This window comes from Pungitius pungitius, chromosome 4, assembly GCF_949316345.1.
Source record: "Pungitius pungitius chromosome 4, fPunPun2.1, whole genome shotgun sequence".
Classification (NCBI taxonomy): Eukaryota; Metazoa; Chordata; class Actinopteri; order Perciformes; family Gasterosteidae; genus Pungitius; species Pungitius pungitius.
The window spans coordinates 15,831,392-15,855,558 of NC_084903.1; the positions used below are offsets into that span (position 1 = coordinate 15,831,392).

The 24,167-nt window shown below is 40.8% G+C and overlaps 3 protein-coding genes across 3 annotated transcripts; 2 read left to right on the forward strand and 1 right to left on the reverse strand.

Moving 5' to 3' along the window:
- Nucleotides 1–70: 70 nt before the first annotated feature.
- Nucleotides 71–7,543, reverse strand: ddx21 (DEAD (Asp-Glu-Ala-Asp) box helicase 21). Its single transcript, XM_037485547.2, has 16 exons — nt 7,383–7,543; nt 5,912–6,136; nt 5,613–5,735; nt 5,069–5,144; nt 4,474–4,652; nt 4,247–4,364; nt 3,932–4,117; nt 3,546–3,691; nt 3,032–3,181; nt 2,767–2,928; nt 2,459–2,578; nt 2,162–2,235; nt 1,860–2,019; nt 1,602–1,736; nt 1,264–1,308; nt 71–1,102 (listed from the first exon to the last, which is right to left on the reverse strand). The coding sequence occupies exons 1-16, from the start codon at nt 7,464–7,466 to the stop codon at nt 851–853; spliced, it is 2,235 nt and encodes a 744-aa protein (XP_037341444.2). The 5' UTR covers nt 7,467–7,543; the 3' UTR covers nt 71–850.
- A 4,881-nt stretch (nt 7,544–12,424) lies between these two features.
- mpc1 (mitochondrial pyruvate carrier 1) lies at nt 12,425–15,323 on the forward strand. The gene is made up of 5 exons (XM_037488699.2): nt 12,425–12,625; nt 13,412–13,415; nt 13,697–13,793; nt 13,972–14,104; nt 14,539–15,323. Exons 1-5 carry the CDS (start codon nt 12,555–12,557, stop codon nt 14,561–14,563), a joined length of 330 nt encoding a protein of 109 aa, XP_037344596.1. The 5' UTR covers nt 12,425–12,554; the 3' UTR covers nt 14,564–15,323.
- Nucleotides 15,324–15,911: 588 nt separating this feature from the next.
- kifbp (kinesin family binding protein) lies at nt 15,912–22,220 on the forward strand. The gene is made up of 13 exons (XM_037488687.2): nt 15,912–16,460; nt 16,702–16,800; nt 17,211–17,290; nt 17,434–17,492; nt 17,812–17,936; nt 18,099–18,192; nt 18,418–18,530; nt 18,677–18,826; nt 19,137–19,211; nt 19,763–19,925; nt 20,074–20,248; nt 20,335–20,520; nt 21,174–22,220. The coding sequence occupies exons 1-13, from the start codon at nt 16,011–16,013 to the stop codon at nt 21,310–21,312; spliced, it is 1,908 nt and encodes a 635-aa protein (XP_037344584.2). The 5' UTR covers nt 15,912–16,010; the 3' UTR covers nt 21,313–22,220.
- The last annotated feature ends 1,947 nt before the right edge of the window (nt 22,221–24,167 follow it).

Below are 24,167 nucleotides of genomic sequence, written 5' to 3' on the forward strand. Positions count from 1 at the left end.
AGTCCTCTTGACCGTCTCAACCGATTCTACACATGCTCATTTTACAACCGTATAAAAAGAATGAACACCATCCGAGTTGACCTTTTTTTAATGAATAACTAATTTCATTCAAATAAATGGAAGCAGAACATATTAAATAGAGGCAATTGCAAAATCAATCACCCAAATATATTTTGGGGAAGACTTGAGCTGACTGTACGGCAGCAGGTCGACCTTGGGCACATCCTTAAAACACCCATTTCTTCCCCACTCTCCGGGGCTGCAGGGTAGAAACACTGCCTACCACATGACAGTGTCTTCAGGACACTGTTATCAAGTGTAGTTATGTAACACGTTGTTGGGTCAAAATGAGTTCCACCTTTGGATTAGGCTCAAGTACTGCCACCACTCCCCAAACATGAAAACACAATCACTGAATGACACATTCAAGCGGTAGTTTAATTTTTAGCCATATAATGCTAAACGTTTACAATAGGTTGAGTAACAAATGGTTTTGATCTCATGCCATTCAGGTCATGGCAACTTGGTTTATTGAGTTTCAACTCATGGGTTCTCTAAAAGGCACACGGCTGGCCTCACAAAATCACAACCAGTGGCGCTGTGTTCGTAAACTGAACACTGAAAGTAATCGTAAACAGCAAATGTCCAATTTGGAACAAATGTGATTTACCAGATCTGATGGAATTTTCATTTTATTTTGAAAGAGGGAATATTGGTTTATCTGACATACTGTAAGCTGGTTATCTGAAAGCATATGATGGAAATGCATTGATTACACTCTGACCGGCCATAAAAAACCCTGCCAGCCAGATGAGTGGCGGTCGGTCCTATCAGTCCACAGGTTGGCACTTCAATAATCAAAAGCTTCTCCGAAGTCGCGTTTGTGTACTCCTTTGACGTTGCTGTTGAAGCCACCGCTGCGAAACCCGTTACTACGGCCACCACCACCTCCTCCAAAACCACGACCTCTACCACCTCTGAAGCCTCCACCGCGGTTTCCACCACCGAAGCCTCCTCCGCGGTTACTGAACTGCTTCTCCTCCAGTTCTGGGAGCTCTGTGGCTACAGTCAGTTGCCAACGGCGACCGTCGGTCCAGCCATCCTGTTGAAGGATCACGTGGGGTGAAAAGGCTGTTAGCAGGACTGTCAACTTCACAGACAAACACTACAACATATTTTTACATGATTTATCTTTAAACATTTCTAATTAATCTTCAACATTATAAACAGTCCATTCAAAATCTTGAACCAAGTTGTTCTCACCATAATCTCTTTGACTTTGCCAGCTGGGACATCAAAACAAACGCCCTGTTATAAACACAATAAGGAGAGACGGTTAGTGTTTCAGGAGTCAGTCGATGTAGCTGCTGGGTTTCCAGAATAAAAGCCACAACAAGTAAGGTCTCACCAGCCGGTGTAACACATTTAAAACCGATCCAACCCTATTTTGCAGTTTAAATTGCTGTGAGTAAAAAGCAGAAGCTCCACAATCTCTCGCATTATAATATACATCACAATCTGAAATTGAACAACAATTTCTTTGACGTGCCTATAAACCCCATCAGCATCTCCCATGTGAATATATGCGTGTGTTTACATACCATTTTGCCTTTGAGGTAGGTCATTCTCTGAATGTGGGTCTCAAACTCTTCTCCAAGCTGCTCTTTGATGGATTTCCAAGCATAACCCAGATTATGCATCTCCTGAGAACACACCATCTGCACAGTGGTGAAACCCTGCAAAAACAAACAGAAACAATGAGTTCGGTGGAGTTAAGAATATACAGAGCCTAACACAATCGAGTGACTCTAAAAAATGTATGCGCAGGTCGTTTGTGACCCGGATAAAAGCAAGCTTACAGCATCAGAGTTGAGCAGTGACCTCTGCTCGAGGCTGGTGGCTCCAGAGATATGTGCCAGGGCAGCAGCCAGTGCATCAACTGCTCCTCTCTCCTCTATCAGCTTCTCCGCTGAGGCTCTGAAGTACGCGACAGCTGTGACTGGAACAGAGTCCAGAAACCTGGAGACGATACAGAAGAAATTATAGCAGCCGAAACTTAATGGCTGGCTTTTACGAATGCGTCTTCCTTCAGACGACACCCAAGTAGTTTCATTCAAAACAATATGGCAACACTCAGCCATCACCATCCAGAATGATGTACCTGACAGCGTCCTTGCTCGAGGACTTGATGATATCGTTTGCAGTGGGAACGCCAACTCGTCTGAATGTGATACCCTGGAAACAAAACACAATGCATTTTGGTTGGTACGCAATATAGAAACATCTGAAGGGAGAAAAACGGGATACAATGAATGTTTAATTTTAGGATAATGTGTTAACACCATTTCAGACTACAGGGTGCAAGTGCAACTGCGACGCTCCTCAACTCTTAACAAACGTTATCCAATTTCATGTATAACTTTTGAGTCTTCTACTTGGACGGAATTCAAACACGTACGGCTTTGTTTTCTACGTAGCGCAGCTGGTCCTCCTCTTTCCTCTGGTAGAAACAGATGCAGACTCCAGCCCTGCCGGCTCGGCCCGTACGTCCAGAGCGATGGATGTATGACTCCACATCCTGACACCGACCACAGAGACAGAAAAATATTTTGTGAAAGAAGTGGCCGATTCATCTGAAGCATGGAAATTATTTTGTTATTGTAATGCTTCCATCCATAAGACATAAGATCACAACAGGTTTAAAATGCACCAATACCACTTTTTTAAAAATGTTGTGAAAGTCTTACAACTGGCAACACAACGCACCTTTGGTGGAGAACACTGGACCACCAGGTCGACTTCGGGGATGTCTAATCCACGGGCTGCAACGTTGGTGGCAACCAGAACCTCAAACGCCCCGTTCCTGAAGCCCCTCAGCGTTATCTCTCGCTGTTTCTGAGGAATGTCACCATGGAGGGACTGGGCACTCTGATAAGAGGTAGAAGACATACAAAAGAAAATTAGAAACTTAGAAAATCGTTCTAGATGTTATTATACTGATAAAGCTGTAAAGTTGCTCGCGAGCGTCCACCTGTTTGATGGATGCATTTGTGGAAAGTTCGTTGGCATCTTTCTTGGTTTCACAGAACACGATGGTCCTGCTGTGGCTGCCGCTGTAAACCTGGATCACATCCCCGATTACAGCTGCACGCTGCGACCAGTGACACGCTATGGCCAGATGCTAGAGAGAGACGGAGAGAGAAGCCACCGAGTTAGCAGCAGCAGGAACCAGTCCTGATATCAGCACGTGCCGCTGAGTTACACCGCGGATACTTTCTGATCTCAGCGTCACTCTGGAGTTAAGACATTTTCATTAATCGAGCCGGCAGACTAACAATTAGAAAGCCATGGGTTTTGATGATAAATACAGCAATTATAAACTGCAAAATAACGACATGTATTTATGCATCTTACAGTCTCAACTGCTGTAACAGTCCTTGATTACAGGCAACTGTAAGCGCTCTAAGCCTGAGAATAAAGAATGTTATAACGCTGGTTAAATTCACCGTTTTCACCCTGCTAACACACACACACCCCATACTTACTTCTACAGTTGTTGCAGCTTTCTGTGTTTTCTTGCCAATCAGATCTACGTGTTTGCACTCTTGTCTCATGTACTTCTTGGCTACCTCGTAAACCCAGGGAGGGCAGGTGGCCGAAAACAGAAGGGTCTGTGGGTTGGAGTCGGAATCTGGAAAGAAACAGACAAACTTTTACATTCATGGCCACACTATACCATTATTTGAAGCCAATCTAACAAAGCACTCCAGACATCAAATTGTAAGCTTGCAGCAGAATTTTCTGCAGATTGCTACAGTAATTTAAGACTTCAATTTAGTCTAAACCCATTGCCTATATGATAAACACGCTATAAAAACATACAACACACACACACACAATTTTCAGGTAACACAACAAAGATTCCCTTTACCTTTCTCATATGAGGTCGACAAAATCTCTTCCACCTGTTCTGCAAATCCCATGTCCAACATTGTGTCAACTTCATCCAAAACAACATGTTTCAGTTTAGAGAGGTCCAGTTTGTTGTTCTGGAGGTGGTCTTTGATGCGCCCGGGTGTGCCCACCAAAATGTCGATACCATTTCGGATTGCATCAACTAGATAGAAGGAGAAACTCCATCAAAACACAAGAACCGGATTTTTCCATGGTCATGTTCTGCATTTTCTGTACATTTTAATAACATTAAACATATTAATGTAAATAAATGAACTCTTAAAATAATTACGCTGTGGGTTGTATGAGCTGCCTCCATAGAAACAGGCGAGAGACAGCTTCCTGGTGATGTCTTTGAAGTCCTTTGCGACCTGGATTGCCAACTCTCTAGTTGGAGTTAACACCAAGACCTATAGAAAAGCGGAAAAAGTGCTCAGTCACACAAACGTTGTCAGAGAGCATATTTATAGTGAAAATCTGGCTGATGCTGGTTTTAGTGTTTGGTGTGTGTGTGTGTACCTTGGGAGCCCGGCCTCTAGTCAACGCCACTGAATCCGACTGCAGCTTCTCCACCAAAGGGATGGCAAATGAGAAAGTCTTTCCTGTTCCTGTTCGGGCTTGGGCAATGACGTCCTCGCCATCGTAAACAGGATTGAATGTCTTCACCTGAATGTCAAACAGGTAAGTGGCTCCCCGAGCTGAGAGAAGATGGAGCGGTGACAGAGTGAGACAGAAGTGGGCAACAGGTCGGGGAGAAAAGCAGCAAAGTTATGGAAATTCCATATTCACCTCAAAGCCTTGGAGCTACACAAAAAACTCCTAAATTAATTTGTTTACAAAAGAGGTAATCTACTAGGAATGAATCACTTATTTTAGTTCATTAAGCACCCAATTCAAATGTTAATCAACATTGTGTGCGTCAAATCAACTCCCAAATGCTGAAACATGTCAATCAATATTTTAAAATGCGTGTATTCTTAAAAAAAAAAGCACCTCAGATGCAGTTGATAAGTCATAACGGTTCCCTTTTGTGGCAAAACAGCAAACATGCATCAGTTGACCTCCGGTCCCGATCGAAAAATGGGGTATGAAAAGGTAAATGTCTGATGCTAACCTTTCAGTTTATCAATAGTGAATTGGGAAATCCTGAAGTTGGAGAAGGCCCCTTCCTTCTGCTCTGGTGTCTCCCCCTAAACAAATAAACAGAGTTAGACTTTTAATTTTAACATAGCAGGCAATGTAAACTGGACTAATTGAAGTAAACATAAATTTATGAAACTTATAAATGCTTGAAAACACGATAATGAAAGAAGTTGCTTTGTTGCGGTTTTCACTTAAATCCTAAAATACCTCAAACACCTTCTAGGAGCATGCCACCATTTGGGTCTAATACCAAATACCAACTGCACTGCCTCTACTGTTACAGTACATGGCATAGGAGCAGCTGTGCTTTAAGTAAAAAAAAACACACCAAGGAGTACAAAATGGCCATTTCCAGATAATATAAAACCCAAAACGTACAACATAGAAAAAAGGATTTACACAGACTTAATTTTCCTAATACTGCATCACTGTGTACATCATCATGTATTCAATAAAACAAGCTCTTAGCTCCCCCTGAAAGGGGGAAAAGATAAACAGCTGTCTGTGAGTGGTACCATTTCTTTTTCGCTGTCGCTGGCCGAGTCTTCACTGGACTGGGCCGGTGTGGGTGCGGGGGTGTCTGGGATGGAATGTCCGTTTGTTTCAGCCTCTGCTTTCTTATTCTTCTTCTTTTTTTTCTGAGGCAAAAATAACATTTTGAGATATTACAGAATGGACCGAGTATGACCTTCATGACCGGTTCATCTTTTAATAGGAAAGATCATGAAACCACTCGATGGATAATAAATACAGCCAGGCCATCTTTGTAAGAAGATACACACCTGGTGACCACATATTTAATATAGTAACTGACCTCGGAATCTCCTTCAGCCTTCTTCTTCATCTTCTCTGGCGTGTCAGCACTGATGTCGTTTATGAGTGTGTCCTCCTTGTTGTGGTCGTTGACTTGGTCCACTGGAAGGGAGTCTTTTTTCTTTTTTTTCTTTGGTGCTGGAGGTTCACAGTCCAGGTCCTGCTGCTCTTCCTGCTCCTCCAAGTTCATCTGGTTTTTCAGCTTCTTCGCCTCTTTGTTCTTTTTCTTTAAGAGAAAGAATAAAATTATTAAGTTAAGCTTGTGCCAATTCAGCTGCTCGAGTAAGAATGTCATTTACTGATCACATCAAATTGTGATTATTATGAAATGTTATGTAAATGAGGTTTAACGTGTTTAAATTGATGTCACTATGGCGGTCAAGATTGAACGTTTACGAACATTCGCTTTAAAAAAGAAGATATATTCGAATATCTGGTTGCTACAAAGGAGACGTCACGTCCAGACTGAAAGTCGCGCGCGCATGCGCAAAGCCGCCGCTGATTCTGCAGCGTCTTTCCTCGTTGAGGAATTCCTTTGCGCATTAGGCTCGTCAATAACAGGACAAATTAATACAACGAGACATATCTACTTGTATGGGTAATTTCTTTTTAGTTTAAACATATTTAACAACATATTACTTACACAAAAATAAGTAAATGAACCGTGGCCTTTCTCCCTCACGAACCGTCGCGCTCTCACACATAGCACATAGCGGTTTAAATGAACGACAACAATAAACAAATGCCGCGTGCTGATCAGTAGTTTTGTGCAAGCAATTTAAGGTCGCGATTTACAATGGAGACAATTGAGAAGTATTGGATCGCTTTAAACACGGGTTTGCATTAAAATGTATTGTGATCTAGATGAACAAGTAAGAAATAATCAATACGCCTTTTTGGTATTAACTTAAAGAAACCCCTTTAGTCTACTTGGACTGTGGTTATGTCTCATTTGCACTATGGAAACCTGTGGTGGTTATTTTTCAGACCCATCGCAACTACGAGTATTCACTGTAAGTGAACTTAAGTTTCATTAGTACAGGAAAACCAAACACGACTTCAATATATTAATGTAAGATTGTTATATAGGCCCAGCTAGCAGCTGACGAGTCCAGCTGCATTTTACGTCATCAGATGGCGCCCGGAGCGCAGATACACAAAGGCGTGGGTGGTTGTTTAAGGTTTCCACGTTGTCCTACTAGCATTTTCCTGGGGTCTACAGATCAAATAGGCTACGTTAACGCTGTATGCTAACATTACATTGGTAGTTTACATCATTCATAATCCACGCCCTGTCGTACTAAAATATGTGTATAACATTTCACTCCTTGTTCAGCTTCATGAATCTACCTTTAAGTTTGTCACCCAAACGATAGCCGGCCGGTTAGCACAAAGCTAGCACGCTGAGCCACATGTTGTTAAACAACGTGTTTCTCTGTCCGTTCAGGTGCGACATGACTCGCGCTGCTCACCTTTAGGCGTTTAGCCTCCGCGACGGCGTCCAGGTTGTCATCCATGGCTTGATCTTCAGTTTCTAAGATCATTTTTGTCGGCATTTCTCTTCCCTGATGGAACCCCTCGGTGTAGACGCAGGACAAACCACGGGCACGCGGATGGAAAGGAACGCGCAAGGCTGCGAGGAAGCGTGTTCACGAGCCAGACATAGAAATAGAATTGATAGACAAAGAGATAGAAGCGATAGAACCCTTACGTAAGACGATTGCGTAAGACGCTACCTGCTTAAAGGCATAGTATGTTTAATCCATAGATGTTTTGATTTGAGAAATGATACATAATTCCAGTATTCTATAAGAACATTTATTGTAAAAATCTATCCTATATCCTATATGATTAAAGTCACCCTAGTCGAAACCACACTGCTCTTCTAACACAACTTCTTCTACTTCTAGTACTACCAGTACCACAATTACAACTGCAACACTAATATTACTACCAAAAATACATTTTTATCTCCCACCCCCTCCCTTGTATAGTAATGAAAAACAATTCTAAATGAAAAGCATATTACAATGAACTTCCACAATGGTACGTTGGCCTCTCCTCTTTGCCAGGTTGAACCCTGCTTCATCCACGAAAATGCATTCATGTGGCGTCTCCATGGAATCCAGTTCAAACATTCTCTACATGTGAAAAAAGATACATACACCAAGTAGTGTAGTACATAAGGTATACAGAAATACAGACTCCTGAGTGTTCTTCAAGCACACTTTGTGCACAGTAAAGTGCAGTAAAGAGTGTACACTTACTTGAACATACTGAAATCGTAGCTCCTTGACCCGTTCTGAGTTACTCTCTAAGGGTAAACTTGTGTCATGCGTACCCTGTTGCATTTGAGCACACGATCAGTAGTTGAAACGCTGACCCTGTAGATTCCTTCAAAGTTGATATTGTCCTCAAAAACTCTTTCCTGGATTTAAGGGGTGTCTCGTGGCATTGTTCTCAAGAACCATATCTACAATCAGAGCCTCTTGCGTCTGTGAGAACACAGCAGGCCTTCCAGCTGCATGCTGTATTATTCTGCAAGAAGGGAGAATGCACAAAGAACCTGCTCAAATTAGGTTGAACTCGGAGTCCTGCTTCCCGCATTGTCGTTCCTTGCACAAGAGCGTGGTCAATTACAGTGGCTCGAATTGTAATTGTGGTTATTGTTTGTAGCATGTGTTTACCCTTTTGGAACACACGTGCACATACAGTGCCTTATGTTTTTAGAGAATGAGATTGTGTTTAGAGTTTAACCTAAAGAGTGCCTCATTAGTAAAATGAGTTCAGGTCACTGAAAATATAGTTCAGAGAATGTGATTTAGTATGGAAGCCCATTTCCGCCACAAAAAAAAAAAAAAAGAAGGGTGAGAAAGTCGAAATTATGACTTAAAAAGTTGAAATTATGACTTAAAAAGTCGAAATTATGACTTAAAAAAGTCGAAATTATGACTTAAAAAGTCGAAATTATGACTTAAGATATGCGCATGCGCAGCTTCCAAAGGTCAAACGTTTTTCTAGCCACTGACTATGTGCAATTATTTGACAAGTACAAAAAACAGTCGTAAAGCCTCTAAGCTCCAGTAGCCGATGGCGTAAGGCATCCGTCCTGGATATGTTGTTATTTTGCTCGACATGGTTCGAATCCAGGTTGTGGCGATCTTTCATTAATATATATTTTCTTGAATTACTTTCTTAAATGTCTGTGATGCACGTCACTGTATGACCGTCTGAACATAAAATCCTCTTATGTCCAAATGTTTCGGTGGTTCCAGGCTGCAGCCTCGCGAAAAAAGTATCGATACACATGTTTGGAAGTGTTCCATGATACGCCACCAAACCAGTTGTCTTGGCTCACCCTGAACCAAAAGGTTTTCTTGCCACTGACGATGTGCAACTTAATAAGACGTATTGAAATCAGCAGCCGCACCGGACAGCTCGGTTGGCCGACGGCGTAGCGCCGCTGTCTTATAAAGTGTTTCTGCTTTGCTCGACTGCATGGGTCGAATCCAGGTTGCGGCGATCTTTTAATAAATGTATGTTCTTGTATGTTCTGTATTTCTTTATACGTGGCAGTGATGTAGTGCTCACTTATACAATCGTAATCGCTGCATTGGATATGGGATGCATTTTGAACATTTTCAGCAATATGTTTGCGAATGTGTGACAGATCAGGTGACCGAGGCAGACAACATCTGCCGCTGTCGGGGCAAAACAAACACGCACGCGTAGTCAAACCAGTAGGTTCAAAAACCAGGGGCCTGTTTCAATAAGGAGGTTCAACCAACTCTGAGTTAAAACTTGAACTCTGAGTTGACTTACCCTGAGATGGGAAACTCTGAGTTTTCGGTTACAGAACAGCTGAAATGAGTTAGTTCAATCAACTCTGAGTTGACCTACTCTGAGTTAAGCGCGTGCACCACAACTATAAAAAGCCATTATCAATGGAGCGCAGATATTACGAGTCACCATGGCAACAGCGCCAGACAAAAAGAGGTCTTCATATTTTTCACCAGCAGAACTGGATGTGCTTATGCAAGCATATGGAAAGTACGAACATATATTTTTTTTAAAAAGCAACACGGCTGCAGCGGCGAAGGACAGAGAGTTAGCTTGGGAGAAAATAGCTGCTCGAGTCAATGCGTAAGTTTACATTTGAATTACTGTTATACAGTGTTGTGTGTAATTAATTTCTATGTAATCTAAAAACTGTAATTTAATTCCGTAATTTAAAGTAAAATATGATTTAATTGCATTAAATGCTGCATAAACTATAAAGCAATTCTGTATAAAACAATAGTGGATTTAACATCAAATTTTAAAAGATATATTTTTTCAAGAATAATTCATGCAATTGTATAATGTTTATTTGAAAGCATTAAAAGTGCAGTTTCTTGTCTCTCCTTGTATTGTTCAAGTGGTTGAGGTTGATATGGGATTTAGAAAGTAATTAGTAATAAGTAGATCAATACTTTCTAGAGATAGTCATTATTACATTAATCTAATTACACTGTTGAAGAAGCCAGTTGTAGTTAGTAATATAAGTGACTTGCCCAACTGTTATAATATCAGAAGTGAAACTGGAAGAACAGTGTGTTATTCAACCTCATTTTAATTTTCATGTAGGTGCAATCCTGCAGGCATTAAAAGAACATGGCAGCAGCTGAAAATATAAATATATAATATAAAAACATAATTCAATCAGGTAAGGCTTGAACATATCATGGTTGTAGTCTACCTGACTTTACAAACATTTGACATATAAATAACTAAATAGCATCCAGTGTCTAGCAGTGCAGCAGCATTTTTGACATGGGTCTAAATGTTCATTCTCATTTGACTACTCAGCCAACAGAAAGAAGGCAGAGGCTCGCAAAACGGGGGGAGGACCTGCACCACCACCTCTGACAAATGCAGAGGAGATGGCCCTGAGCCTGAATGCTGGAAGGCCAATGGCTGAGGGAATTCCTGGAGGGACACTTTCCTTACAACTCTGCAAACAGTAGCCTTACTGATATGTTCTGCATCCCCAATGTTATACAGAAAACTACCATTTGCAAAGAAACGTAATGCAACGCAAAGCATCTGCTCGGATGTTAGAGCACGGCCGCGATGGCTGATGTTTCTGATGTAAGGATGGATGAGATTATGGATGTATCTTATTGACTGTAAAGAAAAACGGTACCGCTCAAATAAAAATGAATATGGATATGACAAAAAATCCACTCTGGGTCTCAAAATCCTCTCCCGACGTAAATGCAACTCCCTACGGATTAATGCAGCCTCTTCATCCACAGGATTGTCCATAAAAGGACATGCCATTTCATTCACTTGATTTGATGCGCTCTGCGTGACTGAAATGTGCGCAATGAATGAATACCGAAAGAATGAATGAGGTGATTAAATACCACTTCCTCTTTAAAAAAGGGGAGGAGACGAAATAAACTCTGGGTTTCCCGAAGAAAACCTGCTCCCGACCAGGTTAGGTTCACAGAGTAAGTTGCCATGGTAACTGACTCTGAGTATAAGTTACCTCTCTTTCTGAAACAGGCTTGACTTACTCTGCTTTCTCAGGTTTAACATACCTCCCATTCTGAAACAGAAAACTCAGAGTTTCCCTCATTTCAGGGTTAACATACTCAGAGTTTTCACTTAACCTCCTTTCTGAAACAGGCCCCAGTAGCTATGTTGATGTTGCTGTAACGTCATCCCCCTTTGAGGAATACAGAAAACACATCGCTGATTACTAACAGTATTAATTTCCGTGTATGAATCAACATCACAAAGGATAGCGTATACATTGCAAAACCAGCGACGTTGTGACCGCGTCACGGAAGCTGCGCATGCGCATATCTTATCTCATAATTTCGACTTTTTAAGTCATAATTTCGACTTTTTAAGTCATAATTTCGACTTTCTTAAGTCATAATTTCGACTTTCTTAAGTCATAATTTCGACTTTTTAAGTCATAATTTCGACTTTCTAACCCTTCTTTTTTTTTTTGTGGCGGAAATGGGCTTCCATAATTTAGTGTCGTAGCAATTGAGAAAAATTCTATTACTGAAAATACTATTACTACCAGTGATGGTGACAGAGAGAAGTTAACTTCTCATTAATCACTTGTTACACAAATAAATGTATAAAAAAAAGTTTGTCATTTGGGTTTATGATGACAGTAATAGTAATAATAACAGCAGCAGGTGTGTTAGAACCCTCATAGGTTTACAACTTCGGGGGGTGTAGTAGAGTCGGACAGATGGTTCGGCTAACCGAGGTGTAGTGAAATGTGGGTCGGGTTCTGTTTACTGTGTTTCTGCACTTTAACTCGGAGGAGGGGAGGTACTCAGAGGTCTACTTGCAGGAGAGCCACTTGTCCCATCGTCAGCACCGTGGGAGTTACGCAGATATATTTGTTTGCTTGTCACATATGCAGTGAACTGGGACGACCGAAGTCACTGTGCATTTTTGCGACAGTGTCGTAAAGTGACAATGTTGTGAACGGTGCGTTTTTGCGACAGTGTCGTAAAGTGCCAATGTTGTGAACGGAAATCAGACCGGTCGTCCTCTGAGCTGAGTTGCCAGTCGCCCTTCAGCAGAGAAAGTTTGCGTTTCTTGCCAAGAAGACCCGGTCCCAACATTGAACCATGGCAGCGACAATTGCACGGAAAGCTATTGACCACCTGAAGAGCAAAGAGTTCAGGGAATATTTGACAAGGTATATGAATAAAAGCTATTAAAGTTGCATTAGCCCGCATGCTAAAGGCACGTTTGCTATTTGGTATTCATGTGTCAGCTCGATGACGTTAACACACGGTTGAATTTACTGTCCCGATTAGATCAGAAAGCAGTGTGATAATATCCAATGTGTGTGTGTGTTACTATTTGTTAGATTGTTGTCCTTTCGCTCGGTTGTCTGTTGTTTTCAAGGACGATTATAGTTTCTGTAACATGAAGTCAGAAAGTTACGTTTCACAACAAACTGACAGATTGTTTCTCCAGTTCATGGGGTTGGCTCTCAAATGAATGCACTGTATATTAACCCCTTTTTGAGAATACATCTAATTTAATTGTTGCAACACCCCGAAAATAATTCGTCAACCTTGAAAGTGGGTTTCTACATAAAGGCAACCAGAGTGAAATGCATTATTGTTGCTGGACACGTTTAAAGATGTTGGTTAATGTGTGCATGAGGCCCACGTGACATGCTCACTTTCCACAGACAAACAGCAATACACAGATTAAATTGTGACACAGTGGTGCAAGTGGCCATCTTTGTTTACATTTAGAACATATGATACAATGATCAAACGTGTACAACCAAAGCGAGGTGAAGCAGGTAATTCCTGTGAAACCTGGACTCCTTTAAAGTGAGTTTCTTTTGTCACTTGTGACTGTCTGCAAAAAACCCTGTTACCCATTTTTTGTGGCGGCACCAATGACTTATCTGTGTTTGTTTTCTTTTCTCTTCAATGTGGCCTTGAAAATGAAACCTGTTCAACAGCACGGTAAGTCCTCAAACCTGCTGTCATATTTGCTTATATCGGTCTCTTCTTCTCATCTATGACTGCCTGTTGATCTTTCTGTTTGTCTGTTTTATCATTTTTACATCTTTACACATCTCTTCTTTTTTTCTCATATTTTTAGTACTTTTTTAAAATGTATATTATTTTGGGATTCATTATACAGCTTTTACCATTAAGAATTAACAATGATTGTAATTGCCTAGTTCTGTTCTAACAGTGTATAGTTCAAACTCTACTTTCTCACTTTGTGTGTACCTGCACAGCATTTCTGGGGACCTGTAGCAAACTGGGGTCTTCCCATAGCCGCCATCACAGACATGAAGAAGAGCCCTGAGATTATCAGTGGCAGGATGACCTTCGGTAAGACACGCACACACCCAGGGGGACACATGATGAGTTCATACTTTACCCCCATTTATTTATGGTTAGGGTTAAATCCCACCACCCCATTTAGATGCTTGATATGTTATAAGTAAGTAATTTAAAAGAAGACCGAGCTGTCAAATGAAATAGTGAGTGTTTTTCTCCTTCCTCTCAGCTCTGTCCTGCTACTCGCTGCTCTTCATGAGGTTCGCCTACAAGGTTCAGCCACGCAACTGGCTTCTGTTTGCTTGCCATTTGACCAATGAGTCAGCACAACTAATCCAGGGAAGTCGTCTCATCAAATACAAGTAAGCAATGTTCTATCTTTTTTTTTCTTTTCTTTTGTACCTGTAAATAAATCAGGTGTCATGAAATGCTGTTAGACCACATTTTCTAACCTTCCGAGCGGAATTCTACATAAGAATAATAAGAATGAGGCTTTATGTCATGTTCCCCAATAACTTATCCATAGAACATGTTTTGTCTTAAAGCTGTAAAAGGGTGTGTTCAGGTTTGGATCATTATGTTCTTTTTTAGCTAATGGTTTAAAAATATAATGTCAAAAAAAGAATCCTCTTAATTTTGCCACTATGGCTTTTGACCTAAACCCCTATTTCACCAATAACCTATATAATTTGGATAAAGATTAACATTATCACAGGGAAATTCAGGGGGACATTCAGTCAGCACTTGGTATGATAAGGACATATGTTTGTAAATAACTGTTTCTGTATTACTACAGCTTGGAGAAGAAGAAGCAATCATAGTGGCAGAGGGAAGTTGATGCAGATGATTGCTGTGGAACCTGCTGCTTCAACACTCCCGTAAACATGGATATCAAAAATAAAGCATCCAAACATCTTCTCTAATCATCTAAACAGTGGCACTTTCACACTTTTTTTAACCTATTGTTACAGTGGTTGCTCATTCTCATGAATTTTTTCAGTCACTTTTAATACACAGAGAAAATAAGTAGATGCTTTTCCACCAAAAACATAGGTCAAATGCTGTGTTTTTGGGGGGAAGAGGTTGCAAAATTTTCAACACACGACAAAATGTATACTCGGTTAAATAGCTTGATAATTTGCTGTTGTACAATTTAGTCACCATTCATCTCATTTAAGGTCATCGGCATTATTATTTTTATTACTTTCTTACCTGCTTAGTAATTGAAATAATATTATTTGAAAGACAAATTAGTTTGTGATGTCCACACGATTATCACTTGCCAAACATTTGGACTTTAATCCGTTAACCTTTACTTAAACACTGAGTACACACAGAGCAAAGCTTTTTTTGTTGTTGTGCAAATCAGTGTGTCGAGAGCTTCCAATTTGGCATGGTTTGATGAAAGTATAATAATTAAGACTAGCTGCTTATGTCAGTGCTGACCAAAATGTACTGTGTGTTATCATGTAGTCCACAATAATTTATTGCCATTGTTTAATCCAAATAATTTTTCTCTGATAAATGATTTGATTCTTTGAGTTTGTTCAAATAAACTGTCTAAAAGCAACTCAAACATAATTCATTGGGTTTTTTTTGCAATGATTTTTTTTTTAACATTAACATGTTCTGCCTTGCTTTTGCAGTAATCGTTTTTTCATAATGTCAAGGAGGCAACTTCTTCTGGCAACTTCTTCCTGTTTACACTTAACACTTTTCTTGGCCATATAACACTCTTGTTGAATTTACAGTAAACACAAATTATCAAAAACGTAAAAAACGTAACATGAACATAAAATGAACAGGAACTAATGGTTGTACCATGTTTCCTGTATAAACCCCAGCTTTTAAACTTTAATGTGGAATAAAATGTTTGAGCATTTCCCAATCAACTTAGTTAAAACAAATTGTGAAAGTAAGTAACTTACATCTTTACGTGGCATTTGAAGTTTGTAATAATGATTAAGTTAGATTATACTGTATATTGTACAAGTGGACTAGTAGCAAACAATGGAAATACTCAAGCAAAGCTTAAATTTATATAGCTTTTATACAAGTAAGTAGAACATTACTATATTAACATTATATTATTCCGTAGGTAATAAAAGATATCCACGGAGACACACACATATTAAAATAAAATCATCTCAAATGCATGTGTGAAACAAATTCCATTCCGTCTGATTTGAAGTCGCTCCGGTAGATGGCGCTAAAGCAACACGGAGAAGTCGGTTCTGATCCGAGTTGATCGTCAAAGAAGAATCCAACATGGCGTCTGTGAACAGCGACGAGTGGAGAGCCGTTTGCCACAAATTCACCAACGCCCAGAACCTCACTCTTGTGGAATCACGAAACGACCCCGAAAATGAGCCGTTCCGCTCCAAATACAAGGCCAGGGAGCTCCTCGCAGAGATTTACTGCGCGCTCAAGAGCTTCGAGGCCGGCGAAGAGGAGAGCGGCGCGGACAGCGGCGGGCGGCCGCCGACGGAGCCCCCGGTGGACGGGCAGCGGGAGGCCGGGTTCGGGCCGGGCTTCGGGGGGGACTCGCCTGCCGGGCTGCGGGCCGCCAGACTCGGGGCCATCGAGTACTATCTGGGCGTCAACCACGTCGACACGGAGGAGCTGTCGGCCGGGCAGGAGCATCTGATGAACTGCATAAAACTGCTCGAGAGATGCAGCGTGTCGTCGGAGAACGTGTCTCTGTTCATCCACGCCAGGGTAACGAGCAGGTTGAGCTGTCTTCAGTCGTGCTATGAAGCTGCCTGAATCATAATAAATAACATTAAAAATCGATGATGCCATTCAAGGAGCGTTGAGGCCTTGGGAAAAATCTGTTTACATCCTTTTTCAATTTACACAAATTAGTTGTAATATCCCAATATACACATAACTAAGTGTTCATTATTATGAAATGATCTACTTCAATAGATGATGCTGATTGGGTCGCTTGTGTTATCAGAACCAGTTGGGTATCCTGTGGGCAGGCCGGAATGAGACTGAGACATCTCAGGGATTCCTGGAAACAGCAGAATCCAACTACCAACGCTATATGAAGGAGGTAAGGTTGGTACCTGAAGCAGCTTCTACATTGACTGATGACCAGGCGAGATAAGCAAGAGTGGAAAAAATCATATTGTCATATTTTCCAGCTACGTCCTAACCTCACAACTTATATCACATGACGTTCACAACAAACCGTTGACAGTATATGTTTTACAGCCTCACTATCCACTAGTGTCAGGAGTCAAGTCACGGTATTTGTTTGTGTAGTAGCTGAAATATGCTTGAATGTATTTCCTCCCTCAAATCAAGATGGATTGTGAATACAGTTCACTAGGTTGAAAAAAAAGTAGAGAAATAAATATGTGGCCTAATTGTTGTTTATCCCTTCCTCCAACTGTTGAACTGAGTTTTAGTTTCTTGCAATAGCCAGAGGACACAATGATGGAGCTGCTATGTTTTTTTTAGGATGGGAGTCCACCTACCGATATGACGGAGTACTTCACTACTGAGGAGAACCTGCTGACACATCAGGAAAGGACCAAGAGGTAATTTGTTGACTAAAAGGCCCAAATGCATGAATTCATTCAGCAAAACACAATTTGGATTTGTACCTTTTCCAGTCATGCTCTGTCTGGTTCCATAAGTCAATTCTCCTTTTCGCTCTTTCTTTTAAACCTTCCCTGCTCAGGTTTGAGTTGGCCTACACTCACACCATGTATTACCTTGCTCAAGTCTATAAAAACCTTGGTGAGTCTTAGTTGGTTTCATTCAATCTATCACAACAGTGTATATTTATTGGCTTGTGTAAAGTAAGCCTAAAATCAAATGTTAACTCTTCCCAATTATATTTATTTGTAAAGAACCTTACATTTATTAATTCATTCAAATCCACTTTTATCTGGAGTAGTTTTTGGATTTGCATCATATTTAACTTTTGAGGCATTTCTAAAGTGCTCCTTTGCACTTTATTCATTTGTATAGATTTACCAAAGTTTTTTGTTTTGTTTGATGAACGATTAGCGTTACACAATGACAGTAATACTAACCGGGTCGTTGTGGATTTCAGGTGAAACTGAGCGGGCTGCCACCTACTGCCACAGCACCCTGCAGAGACAGCTGCAGTTAAATCAGTTCAGTCCAATGGAGTGGGCTCTGAATGCCGCTACACTGTCACAATATTACATCACTAAGGTAGGGCCCACATTGATTTGAATTCATTTAAAACCTGACATCTCAAACGATTATGTTTGTTATCATTCAAAATGGTTTGATTCATCTCATTGATAAAAGTTTGTTGTAGAACTCATAACTGTTTGTAGATCTGTTGTGTAAGTGTTTGCTTGTGATTTCTAGGGCCTTTACATGGAAGGGAGACATTGTCTCTCTGCAGCTACTGTCGTATCAGATTTAGCAGGGGAGGCTCCATCTGAGGCTGCAGCACAAGAAAGTGAGGGTCCATCTAAATATTTAATTAACACACACATGAAAATAAGCATATTTATTCAATAATTTTACGTGTAATCCGTAGGTTAATTAAACTATAATCAATCAGGGGGAGGTGAACAAAATTGACTTCTCCTTCCCTCCGTCAAACTTCATCCAGATATATCAATCATTCTTTCCCTCACTTCTAGCATATCTTAGTATCTTTTTCTCCCTTTGTGTGACCCAGGTGAGGCAGAGAGTGAGCGCAGGGAGCAGCTCAGACAGAAGAGAGCTGAGATTGCAAGATGTTGGATCAAATATTGTCTCAACCTCCTTCAGGACTCAAAGAAGCTGCTGGAGGTAGGTGTGTGTGTGTGTGTGGTATTTGTAAAATCTGTTTACGTACAAGTTTCTGCTGAAACGTCCACGTTTAAGTCTCTCGTAGCCTAAATCTACACAATTGCCTTGCATTGTGCCTCAAAATGTGTCCCCATGCGTGTGACCAGGACAGCATTGGGGAGCTCGACACTGATCGTCAAGAAGCGATGAAGATGGCGAGGAGACGTGAGGAAGACGAGGAAGAGAAGGGCAGGAAAAGCGCGCTGCTGTTTGGCTCTGAGGACACTTTTGACTCCATTGCAAGTCTGGAAGAGAAGGTGTGTACGCTGCTCGTTCTACACGGGATGTTTTTTGTTGTGTGTTGTTAGGAGGAAGGATGTAGTACTGCTATGAATTATTGTCTATCACGACTCCCGTATCGGAAGCAGTAGTAAAGCTTCCCTTTATTAATCATAAGTTACAACTTTAATGTCATAGTATTAGAAGTGTAGTATTGGAAGAGATTTATGTGATTGCATCACCCTGTATCTATAATCCATTAATCCGACAAATACAGATTGAAGATAATTATATCTTCAGAGGGCAGAATACGTTTTCAGATTCAATTAATTTATATATTTTTTACAGGTTTGCTGTTCGCTGCCATTAGACTTCACTGAGGCCAGAGCGGTTTTTCTGGTGGGACAGAATTATGTCACTCAGGTAGGCACACAAGAAATGGAAATGTATATGACAAATTCAGATCATTAATTTACAGTCTCTTATTCAAGTAACCCAACACCCAGCAGTGGATCACAGATTCCAAGTAGCTGAATCATTGAATTCACCACAAGCAGATAACTGGCTTTTAATCTAAAAAAGAGCAGACACAAACGCATTGTGCTTCGTTGCTTTTTTATGATATAAATATAATGTAATAATGGGTGAAGCAAATATACATTGATTGTACACTGATACTATACCCTTACCAATTGTTACTCAATCATCTTTCTGTCTCTAATATTCACCTTAAGCAAGGCTAGGGCTCTGTCATCCTGCTGTATCACTTTAAGCCGGTAACAATGTTGCACTTCAGCATAATTGTGTATTCCACACTAATGAGGGAAATATATGTAAGGAGCACAGATCCAGAATTTCCGTGTGTTGTTTCCACCCCACAGGTTTACATGAATAAAAAATAAAAATAAATGTTAAACTTTTTTTTAACTGCTATACATATTAAACTTTCTACATGCGTACACTCATTCTTGCAGGCCAAGGAGTACTTTGAGATGGACGGCTATGTGACGGACCATGTAGAGATCTTGCAGGATCACAGTGCTCTGTTCCGCTCCCTTGCTTTCTACGAAGAAGATCTGGAGCGACGCTGCAAGATGCACAAACGCAGAGTTGACATGCTGGAGCCCATCTGCAATGGTACTGCGCAAACTTAATTCGGATTGTATATTTTTGTTTTGTGCCTTTGAATATTAAAACAAATTTCAGGAGAGAACGGTTACAACGCGCATGTGCGTGCAAGGTGACATAGTTAATTATCTCGGACTTTCTGTGATTCTCCCTACAGACTTGAACGCCCAGTACTACCTAATGATCCGCAGACAGATGATGTTTGAGTTGGCTGAGATCTACAATGAAATGATGGACCTAAAACTGACGCTGGCCAACAGACAAGCTGATTCAGAGACTCTAGATAGCCACACCATTAAGAAATTCAACCATCTCTGCTCTGCCTCTGCCAAGTGAGTGTGTGTGGACGGCCCTTGTATTTCTGTGCATCTACATTCGTTCAATCTTTTTTTTTGAGGTCCTGTGTTCTCCTTTCTAGATACTTCCAGATGTTCCTAGACTCTCTGTGTTCTCCAGAGGGTAAAATTCCAGAGCACCTAGAAGAGGAGGTGCTCAGACCGGCTCTGGTGGCCCGCTTCAGAGTGGCCCGGCTCTACAGCCGCCTGATCAGCTCTTCGCCCTCTGCTCAGCTGGAAAACCTCGACAAATCTCTGGAGCACTACACGTAAGAAGATGTATTTGTTAACTTGTGGTGGTATATGCAAACACTTTGCTCATTGAAAAACATGCGCTCAAAGGGCTGTACCCTCTGCAATTATCGTAATAACTTGACGTCAAAAGGGTAAAACTTTTGTCTCCCCCCTCTGGCGGGAAGAATGATTACCACATGGGCGAGATCTAGTGACAGAGCAACAGCTGGGAGTGTGGTAGAAACTCGGAAATGAAAGCGGATGTGAATGCTCCCGATAAAAAAGAAACGTAGTGTGCAGATTAAGGATTCCAAGGGGGAGAGGCTTGATTTTTGTGAGGTGACCTGTCTACATGCGCCAGTGCGGGAAAGTTGCCAGACTCCAGACAGCTCAACTCTAACACACTGTGAGAAATGGGAGGAGAAATGGGAGGTTTCCGTGCCGACGATAGGATTAATCGGCATTGTGTGAACTCTTTTGGCAAAGGCTTGAATGTAAAAGACATCTATTTGTATGTAAAAGTCCTGCACACCAGCTTCAATTTAGAAGCATATGGATGGATTAAAGTCATTTGTATTTGGATGAGGATGGATTTTATTGAAATGAATGAACTTGGAGGTGTGCTTTACAGTTTTTGTCCTCATAGTTGCTATGTTTTTCATCTCTATGATGTGTTGACCATCTCTAGATACGTGGTGCAGTACTGTGAGGCCCACCCTGAGGCAGTCGCCGCTGTGGAGACGGAGCTGGAGCTGAGCAAAGAGATGGTCGGTCTGCTCCCGCTCAAAATCAACCGGCTCAAAGCAAAGATGGCTGCCAACAACTGAACGAGGTCTCTGTTCACTGGCTGACGGCTTTCTAGTAGTGTTAAAACCATTCAAATGAGCCATTAACTCTCAAAATACTACCTTTTAAAATCCGTGTCCACCCCAACAAATATAGGGACTGGATGGCTGACTTTCTGGCGTATTGATGTCGTTTTGTTTTGTGCAAATTGTATGCTTTTTACACAACACCGTCAAACCCATAATGCACTTTACAGATGTGCTTTCCTCTCCTGAAGTAAAATGCGTGGTCAATTAATTTTCATTCATTCATATAGCACAGTAATTCTACTCAATGTATTTAAAACTGTTTTTCTCGTACTACTAAAAAATAATTGACACTTTGAATTGAACTTTGACTGTTTTTGGCTTCACGTCGACGCTCTCTTCTCAACCAGAATGGTGTGAAGAATCGCTAAAATGTCTTACGGTCTATTGGCGGGAAAAAAAGTAACTGCTTGGAATAAGACTGTCGCCTTAACATTCCTGCGATGGATGTGTGCAAAACTGTTTTTTATTTATTTTGTTTCATTTTATATTCCTGTTTTCTGTGACCGTAGTCGCACTCACACAGGTTCTCTATTCTTAATCTTTGGTTTTCATTTAATGTGGCTTTTATTGTGTAAAGCACTTTGGCACATTACAATTCTGTTCATCCATGTACTTTATGTATTGTGGGCAGCCAGAGGTACATAAAGCTGTGTTGACTCAGTTTGGACAACAGACAGGAAGGTTGTTTCTGCAAATTGTCTGAACCGTCTGTCAACAGGTGTCCCAGCGACCAACATTAAGTGGACTTAACAATGTTGGTTTATGAATAATCTGCATGATGCCAGCCTCATCCAGTTGAACCTCTGTATGGTCATTTTATGTCTGTATATAATAGAAATAAACAAATGAAGTAATACACACTTATGTCGCAATAACAATTTTTGCTTCGTAAGAAGCAGGATATAAAGGAGTCTTCAGTCTTTGGAAAATTAATATAGCTGAACACAATATTACTGAAGTTGATTTAGTAACTGGCATCTGGAGTATAAGGCTGAAAAAAATCTGTTTGGGGCCCAATTAAGCCTAAGCTAAGAGTTAAATTAATTAGCTAAAAACATGTCTCACGGTGTTTATTAGAACTAATCTCGCAAACTGAGACATTGTAATGATTTTCTTTAAAAGTTAGTATCTTAATTCTTTTTTGTCAATTTTGAGTGTCTCCCAGTCATGCCCTTGACATGTTTCCCATTTTCCCATAGTGTTTTGTACTTTTTTCTAGGTATAAATGTCATACAAATGCTACAGCTAGCAGGGATACAATTACATTGTTTATAGATAGCAAAAGGTTTTAGAGAAAATATCATTTCATAGAAGGTTTCTGATTAAAATTGAATCATGATATTGAGTAAGTCTCTTAGTAAGCACCATGCTCTTAATAAGGGGAAGTGCAAACAAGTATTTGGGCTATAGCATCACCAAGTTCCAAGTAACCATGAATGAATACAAGATTGCACTAATGTTTCCTGTCTTGAGGGCATCGTTGCTTTGTGGTGAAACTTTATGAGTGTCTGATCTATTGGGCAGATATGTGGTCAGTTCTGGTGGCAGGATATCTCACCATCAGAGCCGTCCAGGTCCAAACAGTCTACTGTTTTTCACCTGGGTGTGAGTAAAAGTAACAAATGATTGGGGATTGACGAAACAGACGCTCTCAAATCCTATATTCAAATCAAATGCTTGTGCAGAATTAAAGAGAACCACGATACATTCACCTCCTCCTACATACGTTCAAGAACACAGACAGGAAGTTTGTTCAAGTTTCTTTATGAAACATTGCAGAAATAATAGAAATGGAAATGTCAGTGTGAATCTAAAGCCGTCGGAAACGGACACTACCTGATCCTGTTTATGATCCCAATACCCTTTCTGATGCTTGTCAAAACGTGTTGTGAAATACCTGCTGAAAGGTAAGTGCTGTGAATGATTTTCCACTAGGCGGGGAAATTACACCCCTATGCAGAATAAGCATTCACACAGCACAAAAAATACATTCATATTCACATTGACATCGATACAAAAAGTTGATATCTTGGTCTCTGGCAGGTTACCTTCTTAGGTAACTTTTATAACAACAATATGTTGAAACTAATCTGCAGTAGATTCATATACATTTTCTTCCCAGTTCCCACTAAAAACACAAGTTGCAAAGCCATTGGCTCCGTGCCACTTGTACAGCTTATTTTTTCTTTCACTACTGACCTATGATTTGACCTGTGCTACACATTCACCCTGGTGTCTATTCAGTCCAGATGAGTCTCGTGTTTTTTATTGTCATTTCTCTCCCGAGAAATGACCCTGCCGTGTTTGCATATATGTGGAGAAACAAAGTGCAGTTTCTACCGCTATAAGACATCAGACTTGAATCCCACAAAATGCGACCACGGTCTGGTCACTGAAGTCTCTTAATGTACTGCAGTGACTCACTGGCTGCTGCACGGAAACACAAACAGGTGTCCAACACGAGAGGCAGTGTGGTGTTTTTCACTACTTAAATTTGGTAGAGGAGTAACAAGAGGAGGATCTTGTGTTAGTGCGCACATGTGACTCACAAATATGTCACAGTGTACCTGTGTGCGTGTGTGTGTGTGTGTGTGTGTGTTACTGTCAGCATTCTGCCAAATATTTGTTGAGTTCTTATACATCAGAGATGGTCCTGTGGGTGGAATTCTGCTTACATCTCATTGACTGTGGTTGTGGTCTACTCACTCCTCTTCTTCGCCCTCTTTCGATTTCCTCATCAGGCCTTTTTGTTGTCTGTTTCAGACAAGGAGAAAAAAATACCCGTATTGCGCGAGAGAACTGTTTGT